This window comes from Solanum pennellii, chromosome 6 (genome assembly GCF_001406875.1).
Source record: "Solanum pennellii chromosome 6, SPENNV200".
Classification (NCBI taxonomy): Eukaryota; Viridiplantae; Streptophyta; class Magnoliopsida; order Solanales; family Solanaceae; genus Solanum; species Solanum pennellii.
Window position 1 is genome coordinate 46120596 of NC_028642.1, and position 10951 is coordinate 46131546.

The following is a 10951-nucleotide window of genomic DNA, read 5'->3' on the forward strand; positions in this document are numbered from 1 at the left end:
GTAGGAGTTTAAAAATAAAATTTTGAAGTTGAAAATATTTTTAAAAAGCAAAATTAATTTTTTGGGGAGGGGGTGGGGTTGAGGGGTGGCCGGTGATCAGGTAAAAAATTAAAATTTTAAAATTGAAAATACTTTTCTAAAATTGTTGTTTTTCCCCAATAAAAAATGTAATTTTAAATTGGAGGATAATTTTGGAAAATGTTTGTTAATTTTTGAAGGAAAATCATTTTCTTAATTTTGAAGAAAATGAGTTGATTTGAAAAACATTTTCCAAAACTTTTGTCCCAACCAAACATGAGAAAATTGGAAAACATTTTCGGGAAAATGTTTCCTTCCTACCAAACATACTCTTACTCTTGTGACCTTAAACCACGTGGAAAACTGAAATTAAAATGTTACCAAAAAAAGAAAGAGTCATTTTTTTTAAACAGACTAAAAAGTTAAGAAGATCATTCTTTTTTAAACAGAGAAAATATTAATTTACAATTAAATCATATCTCTATAAAATAATAATATTTTATAATCCACCTATTTTCAATTTAGTAATAATTTACTATAGTATGTTGTGGTGTATACTCTATTATCCTCGAGTTTTATCTTTTAAAATTATATTATCCTCAAGTTTTATCTTTTAAAATTATATTGAGTGTATTAGTCACTACTGATGCTCTTGTAATCATACAAATTTTTCAATACATCCAAAATGATTTTATTAAAAAAAAAAAAAATGTGACATAGGGAGAATAAAATAAGATGTTAAAGTTTGTGTGCGAATAACGTCACATAAAATACTGCTTTTGTATAGAGAAACTCTCTCCTTTTCTGTGGTTCCGTTTCTTTGACCTTTGACTGAATCTCTATCCATTCCTTTTTCCGCTTTAACTCCCTCCGCATCGTGCCTTCCACATGCCCCTATTTATACCTTTCTTCCCTTCTCTGCAACCCTAAATCTCTCTATGGCAGACAACAAACCACTCATTTCTTCTTCCGGCGACCGGCGCAAACCAAGCCGGTTACAGCGCAGAGCGCCGGCGTCGATACAGGTAGATCGAGCAACCGATTGGAATGTTGCGATACCGCTTCTGTCGCCGCTGATAACTTCTCCGACGTCTCCTGAATCGGACAACTTGAAGGCGGCGATAAATGCTTTCTCCAGCTCGGTTCAAAAGGAAGAGGTGAAGAAAGAGCATACGGAGAAGCCGGTAATGGTGTTTAAGAAGTGGCAGCATCCGGCGTCGCCGTTCTGCTACGAGCCGGCTCCATTGGTGCCATTTGTATGTGCAGGGAGCTCCGATAGACGATGAGAATTTATAGATCTGGATCTTAATGTTAGGGTAGATGTTGATACAATCTGATTTGTAATTGGCGATTTGATAAATTGCAGGGGCAAATGTAAGATTTAGTTTTAGTATTTCTGTTAATAATCTCTAGTGATTTAGCCCTTGTTCTGTCTCTACAATCTGTATAATTAACAAGCTTTGATTACCAATGACAAAAGGATACTCAATTAATGCTAATCTCACCTTCTCCCTCCAATGAAGTTTAAGAACTTGGCATTAAAGGTAAAATGTTGATAAACAACTTGGTGTTAAAAGGTAGGCAAAAGTGTTTTTTTACTCAGCTTGCTCCACCATCTGAGCCAACCTGGAGATGAAATGAAATTAGTTTGGAAAAAAGACAAATATAATCGTGAACTTATTGGAGTGAAGAGTATATATATTCTACTTTTTGGATGAGAGTAACATCAATATTATGATGGCTATTTGCATATTACAAAGAATAAGTTATCCTGGGTTAGCTAGGATAACTTATCCATATACTGAGTTAGCTAGGCATAACTTATCCCATCATGTATATGGAATAACTTATTTAAATATATAAAATTGTTCTTTTTGTGATCTTAAATATATCACGTGAAAAGATGAAATTAAAATATTATCAAAAAAAATAATTAAAAAAGTCATTTCTTTTGAAATAGACTAAAAAGGAAAGAAAATTATTCCTTTTTAAACGGAGAAAGTATATTTTTTTAATCTCATCACTATTATTTTCAATCCCTAACACATAAGTAAAAACGAGATCCCATTGGCTTCTCTACTTGATGATTTGATATGTTAACAAACTTTTCAAAGGATAAAAGGCATCCAATGAACGACTCATCATTTGAAGTCCAATTAAATGAACTAATCAACTCAATATATAAAATTAAATTTTTCGTTAAATTTATGTGTACTTATTTCGTTGAATTTATGTGTATTTCTATTGTACACTCTTTTTTTATCGAAACCATGATTTTTTTGTATGGTTTTGATTGATTAGCTAAAACTTAAGGTTGTCAATATTAATATGACTCAGTTTTTTTTTTCGTAATAAATAAATGCAGTTTGTCAGCTTTCTTCATTTGGTTTTTGATTGTCTCTATCAAAACAAAAAATTCCTGTGACCAATTAATGTTTGACAATTTGCAAATAAGTGATTTTTGACGAATTTAGTGTAGAAATATCCAGAAATTAAACGATTCGAAGCTTCTAAATACAAAACAAAACTTGTTTTTGGTCAAATGAAAATGGTAGGCAACAGTGTATGTAACACATCTTTTAATTTTCTTCCTCGTTGAGTTTCTAGAAAATGCGGAAAGTACATTGGAAATATGAGTGCAAATTTGGTACGCTACACTCAAATAATATTGATAAAGACAATACGTATTATTACCAAAATGTCTATTAGAAAAATTTTGATCAAATTTTTAATATACTTTCACTTTATATGAAATTTACGACAGTAAAATTTATTTTTTTTTTTCATGGAGAAGTGAAGGTAACATTTTATTTCGAATTTATAGAAATGGAATTTGAAAACAAGTTCGAAGTATTTCTTTTATCAAATTTTGAAATCGAATGTCAAGTTTAGTTTGAACATTGTATAATTAACACCAATGTTTTTTTTTTTTTTAAATTTAAGAACGGAAGGATTTTATTTATTTATAATATAAAGTTTATTTTTACAAAAGGTTCTCAGCCTTTTCCTTAGTTTGTGGGCCGGGCCAATTCACCGAGTATCAATTGTGGCCCATTAAATTTCGGGTTGTGTCAAAAGTGAAAACAAGTAGATATATATAGTTTATCCTTATATATAATCAAGTAAATGATGAAATGGAGAGATTAATAACAAATAATAAAAAAAAACATTTTGGCACCAGCATACAACGGGATATTTTTTCAAAAATATAAAGCTTAACACAAAATATTACATGAATAGCTCTATTTTTTACGTTACACTAATATTATAGCCCATTTTTGTTTGCAACCGTGCTTATACAACGATATATACCATTGTTGTACATCAACTACTAATATATAAAAGGGACTAAGCACACACGTCGATGTCTCGGTCGACGTGTGTGTTTTTCGTAAATATTTATTAAGTTTGAGGATAATTTAGTCATTTCAGGTTTATCGTGGCTGCTTACAAATTAGGACTCTTAAATCATTACACGTGTCACATATATTATTTAAAAAGTAATGTTTTATAATATATTTATAAAATTAATTGATTGACAAAATTGTAAAATTAAAATAAATAAAATAACATATATTGGGCCGGCACTTTCGTATCTAGTAATATACTAAGTCTTGTATAAAAAGGTATATGAAGTGTTTATATAGACTTTTACAATGTTACACAAAATTATATAAAATAGGAATTTCATTTTCTACGAAGATAAACCCATGGTATTTATTTTAGTAGTAATAAATGGGAGTGATATTATCATGAGTTGAAACCCAAGTGAAGTTGCGTGTGAACTATAATATCAAAAGATGAAGAAGTAAGCTAAACTTACTTCAACTTAATAGGGAGTTTGAAGTTTAATATGTAAGAAAGTAAAAAATAATAATTTGACCTTTATAGTCTTAAATTAAAAATTGAAACGAACAATATAATTTATTTTTTAACAACACATATAATGCTTTTTTATTATTGTTAAAAAATTGAAGTGTTTTCATAGATGAAAACTATCATATCTTTTTTCTTGATGAGTTTTTCAGAAAGAGACGTTGAAGTGTGTAGTTTGTTTTGTTTATTGGTTTATGGTAAAGGCCAAGGCATATCGATGTTTACAAGAAAAATAAATGGGGAAGAAGGGAGAATGCATGTAGCGTGTACGTATCTAAATTCATGCATGGGTCTCTAGTTTTGTCTTTAAGTTTGAGAAAAAAAACAATCAAATGAATGCACACAAAACTGAGGAATGGGCTTACATGCAAAATACCCATGCCTTGGATATGATGTAAGTTGGAAAATGAGCTTTTTAGCCATATCCAAAATTATCCAACATATATAGAACATGCACTACACATGAGTTGCTTAACGTGACAAAGTTCAAAAATTCCAAAATTAAACTAATAGCTAATATTTAATTCTCGTAGTTAACTACGTAATTTTTCAACGAAAGATATGCTCCTAACGACCCTTCGCCTAAGCTAGCCCCCAAAACCAAACGCCTTGGTTTCTCTCTTCTAACAAGATAGAAGTTATTCTTGAGTTGGATGAAATTTGGACAGGTCATAATAGGTTAAGACAACAACCGGGTCAAGCTTAACCTAATTCAACCCAATTTTGTTTGGAATAAAACGGGTTAAATCGAAAAGAATTAAGTAATGAATTATATAACGAGTCAAGACTCAATCCAACCAATTTTACAAAGCTTAATTGCTTTAATTATTCTTTTCACAAATATTAGTAGCTAATAAATTATTTTTTTTATTATGACTTTAACTAACAAATCAAAATATTTTGTCAATTTCTCATAAGTCAATTCGAGTTATATAGCAATCTAAGTTTTAATAGATTAAAGATGAATTGGTTTGAATAATGGGGATCCACTATTTTTTTTTTTATAAAAAAAAGTGAACACGGATTTGGATTTGTTTGCTACGAAGGAAAATATTTTCCTTATAACTTATTTTCTACTGTTTGGAAAGTAAGTAAAAAAGGGACATTGGGCGGAAGGAGAGAATACAATAAACATAAAAATATCACTTGTGAAACTTGTTTTCTTTACTTCACTCTTTTATAAAGTTATTTTCCCCTTAAAAAACTATTTTTCCTAAAGAAAACATTCGCCGAAATTTTGTCCAACCAGACATGAAAAAATGTTTTCCTCCATATCAAACACACTCGGAAGGAAACTAAGTGGATTTAACTTGGATAAAGATTATAGTCAACATATAAAAAAAAGGGGGATGATCAGATGGTAAGCATCCTCCACTTACAACCTTAACAATCGAGAAAAAGGTACTAGGGAAGCTCATAATTGTTTAAACAAGGATTTGTTGACATATAGTATAGTGTACATACATGAATAAAGGGTGCTAAGTGGATTCCCCTTGGACACAAGGTAAACACTCAATCTAGAATAACTTTTCTGGTAAGCATTTTAGAAGTATGTTTAGTTTCATCTTATGAAGTATCTTAGTATAACTGTGAATGCATATTCAATATAAGCCTACATTTTAGACCAGCCTTTTGAACATTCTTCACCCAAAATTTTCAATTGGCAATAAATATTCCTGCAAATGCAAATCTAATAGCAAGAATAGTGCTCCAGAACACTTAGAAATGGAGCTATTCTGGAGTCATTTCTCAACAGTATATACTTCAGTTCTAACAACAGATTAGTTAAATTCTGAGTGGCTAAGCTCAATAACACATGTAGAATGGGCAAACCTGGCTCAAATCCTTTAGAGCTGAGGGCTTTTATGAGAGTAGAAAAGACGATATATTTTCTGTACCATTTTGATTTCAAAGATTGTATGTATGTTACATCTGTATGCTGGAATCTTCAGGGGTGGGAAGTGGTCCAAGCAATTTCGTTTGAACATCTAGCATTAGGTGGTTGATGAAGCCCTGCCTTATAAACTCCACTCCTATAAGGCACCGTCAACATCAATTACATCATTCTACTTCCCCGTAGCAGAACCCTTTGAAGCTCATCAGCAATACCTGGCAATAGCACTGGTTTACGAATAAGTCCATTCATTCCAATCTGCAGGCATCTTCCAGTAACATTTTCATCAGCAGTCGCAGTTAAACCAACTATCAATGGCCAGTTGCGGCTACCAAACTTCCGAATTCTCATGGTTACTTCGAAGCCATCCAAATCAGGCAGGTGAAGATCCAAAAGGACGATTTGGAATGAGGATACAGCAGGGCTAAGAACACCAATACAGTCACGTCCAGATGAAACTGCAGAAACACTGCATCCCAATTTTTCAAGTAGCTTACTTGTTACCGCTCTATTCACGTCATCATAATCTGCTAACAGAACTTTAACACCCTGGAGGAGTGAAGGTGGATGCGAATGATCAGAAGATTCCCCATATTCAGGAATGCCTATGGCAATTGATGGCCGCAGTTGAAGCCCAAGAACGACAGCCATGCTTTGATCAAAACCTTCTGGATTTGGGATTACCCAGATGTCTCCTTGCATCAACTGTTCATCATATTTGCATACCAGAAAGATGTTAGTGCCTACCCCAAATCACAGCTATATGCACTTAAATTATAATCGAAGGGAGAAAAAAGAGAACAAGTACTACGGTACTACCAACTTGTATGAGTGGTTTCAGATTTCATTCCCAAACAAATGGGGATTAAAAGTTCCGCAAGAAACAGCTTAAGCAACATTAGTATCATATTTCTCAGTCACAAGGAAAACGACATATTTAATTACATGACAGGCAATCAAGGTCATGCATTGCTTTATCTTCATTGACATGGAAATTGTAGTAGTTAACGCCATCCAGAAATCACAATTTAAAAGGTCTCATCCAATTGCAGTAGAAATTTAAAAACTAGTCAGGCTCAAATATCATTTTTCCTTTGTAATACTATCTTTTTTTCTCTTTTAACCTAATAACAGAATGATTTTATCAAAGTTGAGTGTACTATTAACCACAGAAAGAAGGGATTAGAACCAAATGAAACAGTTTTGGTTTATAAACTCCAGAATATACATACTCAGATGCTGGTATTAGCAATAGAATACCTGAACCAGCTTTCTGCACACAGTGAAACTCAAGCCTTCATCCATCTCCTTACTGCAGCGTTTTGGCCTGTAATGTGGCAACGTGGTCCCCTCTGGCTGAGAATGATTATTGCTTATTCCAACTTCAAACCTGATATAGGCATTATCACGAGATGAGTTTGACCTCCTTGTTCTCCATGCTCCACCAAGGCCTTCCCTACTTACACTTTCTGGGAGAAACCTAAATGTGAGAAGACCTCCATTGGGGTCCTTCAAAAGATTTCCAACCATATGAAGAATAACTTGAAAAACTCTTCTTTCATCACCGAGAACATGATTTGGCAAAGATTTGTCAACCTCAATGGAAATATTATAACCCCTATAAGCACACAAACACTTGGCAAGACAAGCAGCTTCTTTTATCATGGAATGTAGCTGAAAATATCTCATCTCCAAAGGGAATCTACCGCTGTCCTTTGTTGAAGTATCCATCACATCATCTATTAGGGTTGACACGACATTACTGGTTTTAACCATTGAATCCACAAGAAGCCGCTGCTCATTACCCAATTTCTCATCTTGCAACAAGGAGAGCAGACCCAATATTGAGTGCATGGGTCTTCTCAGACCATGGCTCATAACCATCTGAAATGCATTCCTTGCTTGACTCGCCCTAAGTGCATCCTGCTTTGCTTGTTGCAGAGCTCGGTTTTGCTCTTCCAATGTTTCTCTCATATGCTGGGACTCTTCAAGAATTGCAGCATGGGACAGAGCCACAGCAACCTGATCAGCCACAACCCTGACTATCTCAATTTCCTGGCTGCTCCACGATCTACCTTGTTCACTAGGTAGAACCAAAACCAGTATTGCATAACATTCTGGGACAAGTTCAGGAGTTCCACCTTTGAAGTTCGACACTTTAAGCATCGGCATCCTAATTGCAGCCACAGCTCCTGGTTCCCTACTCCCTCCACTACTCGCAACAGCAAGTGGGGAGTCGGCATCAAGTATCTTTACTCCGTCACTCTCCTTAACCTGTATAACATCTGGATCACTTCTCGGGATAGGTAAATTATACGCGCTATTAAAGCTACTGTCTCTCAGCTCATGAATTAGGTTCATCTCAGTTTTATTCTCATTGGGCTTCCAAACAGCACAGTTGTGCAAATCCAGCGTCTTGGATAGCTCCACCAGAGTTGTGTAGAGAATTGTATGACGGTCAAGTGACTTTCGAATCTCCTGTGTAAGCATCCGAACATGCCATCCAGCTTCTTTTTGCATCTTTATTAATCCAACTTCTCTACCAAGATCCCAAGTCTTCTTTTTCAGCATAAATTCCCTCACCTTGATTTTAAGCAGCATAGGAAAGAGGGTGATAAGGGTTATAGCCGTGGCGAAGGATACCAGTGCAGTGAGGACTTTAAAAATGGTTAAAGCAAGCATAAGCTGAAACGGGTGTTGGCCATAGTAAGTCCAGAAATTGAGCAAATGAGTCATCCCACACAGAACAATGAATGCAATAAATTGGAAGAGCACCCATTTGAATGGAAAGTTAGAACAACTGACAAAGTAAAGGAGCTCAATTGGGATGGAAAAATACGCAATCGCAATAAAGAGATCACTAATCTTTTGGCACTCTAAGATACTCTCAATGCTCCAAAATCCCTCATCATCACAGTTACATCGCGGGAAACCATTATCAGCAGCTGATAAGGAAACAAAGAAGGACAAAACCAACAAAGCTGATGCTAACGTCCTCAACATTGAGCAAGTCGTCTTCAGCCCATTTACTATATTAAATCATCATTTCAGCACCAACGCTAATCATAAACCTGAAATATCCAACAAAACCACATATGCATGAAACAAGTTGTCAATTTCATTTCCAGTTCAACAATTTCTTAGCCAAGAACATGAAAACACCTTTAAATTTAATATAATAGATTAAAAAATGGCATCATGACATCATTACATACAAGAATAGAAACAAATGCATGCACCAACATCCACTTGCAATAATATATAAACATAATTTCCCAAGAGCACAGTCTCAAAGACAAAAACTAGTCCTACAAGTTGAAAAAAGAATATTAACTTGCAAAATCAAAAAAATTATTTTATTCATCCGGAGTCATAAATCCACTATGCACGTCAACCCATAATCACCAAAATACAAAAAGCAGATCAAGTTAAACCATTAAAATAAACATGAAATTCAAAGTAAAACCAGAAAAGAAATTGCAGAGCATGATTACCAGAAGAAAGAATAAATATAGACATCCTCTCTTGGAGAGCAAAACCAATCCAATACTGAGATCTTATGGTTCCCCCACATGCAGATCCCAAGAATAGGCATCATCTTCTTCTTATCCGAAACTCCATTTCCCCTCACATGCATTGGTATCATCAACAAACCCAAATTAACCAAAAACCCAATGCACCCACAACCTGATTAAATAAACCGCTACCACATTGCAACCTGTTTTCAGTTTTTTCCGATCTCCGGCACCAACCCCACCCCGACCACCACAGAACTAGAGGTGATTAAGGGGCAAATCAGGGTTTTCACTTCATCACTTCCCTTTTTTTCAAAAAAAAAAAAAAGCTCTCAATATTCTTACTAATGAAACTTCTAATATTCTGAAAGAATTAAAATACGCAAGTGTCTTGTACTAGTACTAGTAGAGAAAAAGAGACTGCCATTATAACCCATATATTTATATATAGATATAGAGAGAGAAAGAAGAGAGATAAAGAAGAGGTTTTGTTGTCGCCGTTGTTTGCTGTAGGAAAGAAGAAAATGGAAGCAAAGGAGAAGAATCTAAAGGAAGGGGGTGGGGGGTAGGTGGGGGCCATAGACCTTACATGAAGAGAACTTAGACGCACTTTTGCACAATAAAGTAGTCATTTTTTCCATCTATTAGACTCCATTATTATTATTTTATTTAATTCTTTCAAAATCTATTGCCATCTTTCTCTCTCCATCTCTACATAGATACCGGGGAATAATATATATTTTTGACGTATCCACCTAGAGAGAGAGGAATGTAATAGCCCACGTGCCAATGGACGAAAATGCACGCGCTAACGGTGGCGCGTGTAGAAAATTCATACGAAACAGTATCGCAGACATACTGGTTGGCCGGAGGGGGCCAATGGAAACGGGGCAAAAACGGAGGTGAAGCTGAAATTTCGCCGTTTGAGATACAGAGCACCAAAATTTATTTTTATTGTTGAAAGAAATAAAAATACTCTTAAATTTAACGTGAATTATTAAGTTTATTTTTAAATTATTGATTGTTTTGAAAATACCTCCATAGTTGACTAGTTAAATTTATTTATTCTTTTGATTTTACAATATGAGAGAGATGTATCCAATTCTCGTCAAATATAGTGATTTTTTCAATATTGTTCTTCATTTTCTATCAAGAATTTATGTTTCTATCAGAGTTTCAGATGACTTATTATGTCATGTTGAAGAGGTATATCTAAATTTAGTCAAAAAAAATAAAAAGATATTTTTGTAAAATTATCAACAGTCCAAAAATAAAAATTACACAAACAATTTATAAAAATTTAAAAATATTTTACGTTAACAATTTATGAAAAATTTAAAGATATTTTAGGTACATTTCTATTTATACTTCTCCATAAGTATTGCACCTAAAATAAACATACCTACTAATAAGTAAAACTTTAATTACAATTAAATGGTACCACTCGTATTACTCTATTTTCCCCCATTTTGCGCTATTTCATGCTATATGGGTGGATTCTTTTCGATGAATTTAACTTTTTTGAAGATAATTTGCTTAATTAATTTTAGGGGTGTTTTTTAAGGAATATAATAAATATTCAAGTATAACAATTTCACATTTGCAAGATTATGTATTTGAGAATTATAATCTTATCGATAGTAAAGAA

The 10951-nt window shown here is 33.7% G+C and overlaps 2 protein-coding genes across 2 annotated transcripts; one reads left to right on the plus strand and one right to left on the minus strand.

Moving 5' to 3' along the window:
* The first annotated feature begins 818 nt into the window (after positions 1 to 818).
* On the plus strand, positions 819 to 1517 carry LOC107022551 (uncharacterized protein At4g14450, chloroplastic-like). The gene has a single exon (XM_015223140.2). The coding sequence runs from the start codon at positions 957 to 959 to the stop codon at positions 1302 to 1304; it is 348 nt and encodes a 115-aa protein (XP_015078626.1). The 5' UTR covers positions 819 to 956; the 3' UTR covers positions 1305 to 1517.
* A 3782-nt stretch (positions 1518 to 5299) lies between these two features.
* Positions 5300 to 9775, minus strand: LOC107023422 (ethylene receptor 2-like). Its single transcript, XM_015224112.2, has 3 exons — positions 9283 to 9775; positions 7049 to 8859; positions 5300 to 6493 (listed from the first exon to the last, which is right to left on the minus strand). Exons 2-3 carry the CDS (start codon positions 8789 to 8791, stop codon positions 5951 to 5953), a joined length of 2286 nt encoding a protein of 761 aa, XP_015079598.1. The 5' UTR covers positions 8792 to 8859; positions 9283 to 9775; the 3' UTR covers positions 5300 to 5950.
* Positions 9776 to 10951: the final 1176 nt, after the last annotated feature.

Coding starts and splice junctions, on each gene's coding strand:
- LOC107022551 (XM_015223140.2), top strand. CDS start 957: ATGGCAGACAACAAACCACTCATTTCTTCTTCCGGCGACCGGCGCAAA.
- LOC107023422 (XM_015224112.2), bottom strand. CDS start 8,791: ATGTTGAGGACGTTAGCATCAGCTTTGTTGGTTTTGTCCTTCTTTGTT. Junction 6,494..7,048: donor TGTGCAGAAAGCTGGTTCAG/GTATTCTATTGC, acceptor TATGATGAACAG/TTGATGCAAGGAGACATCTG.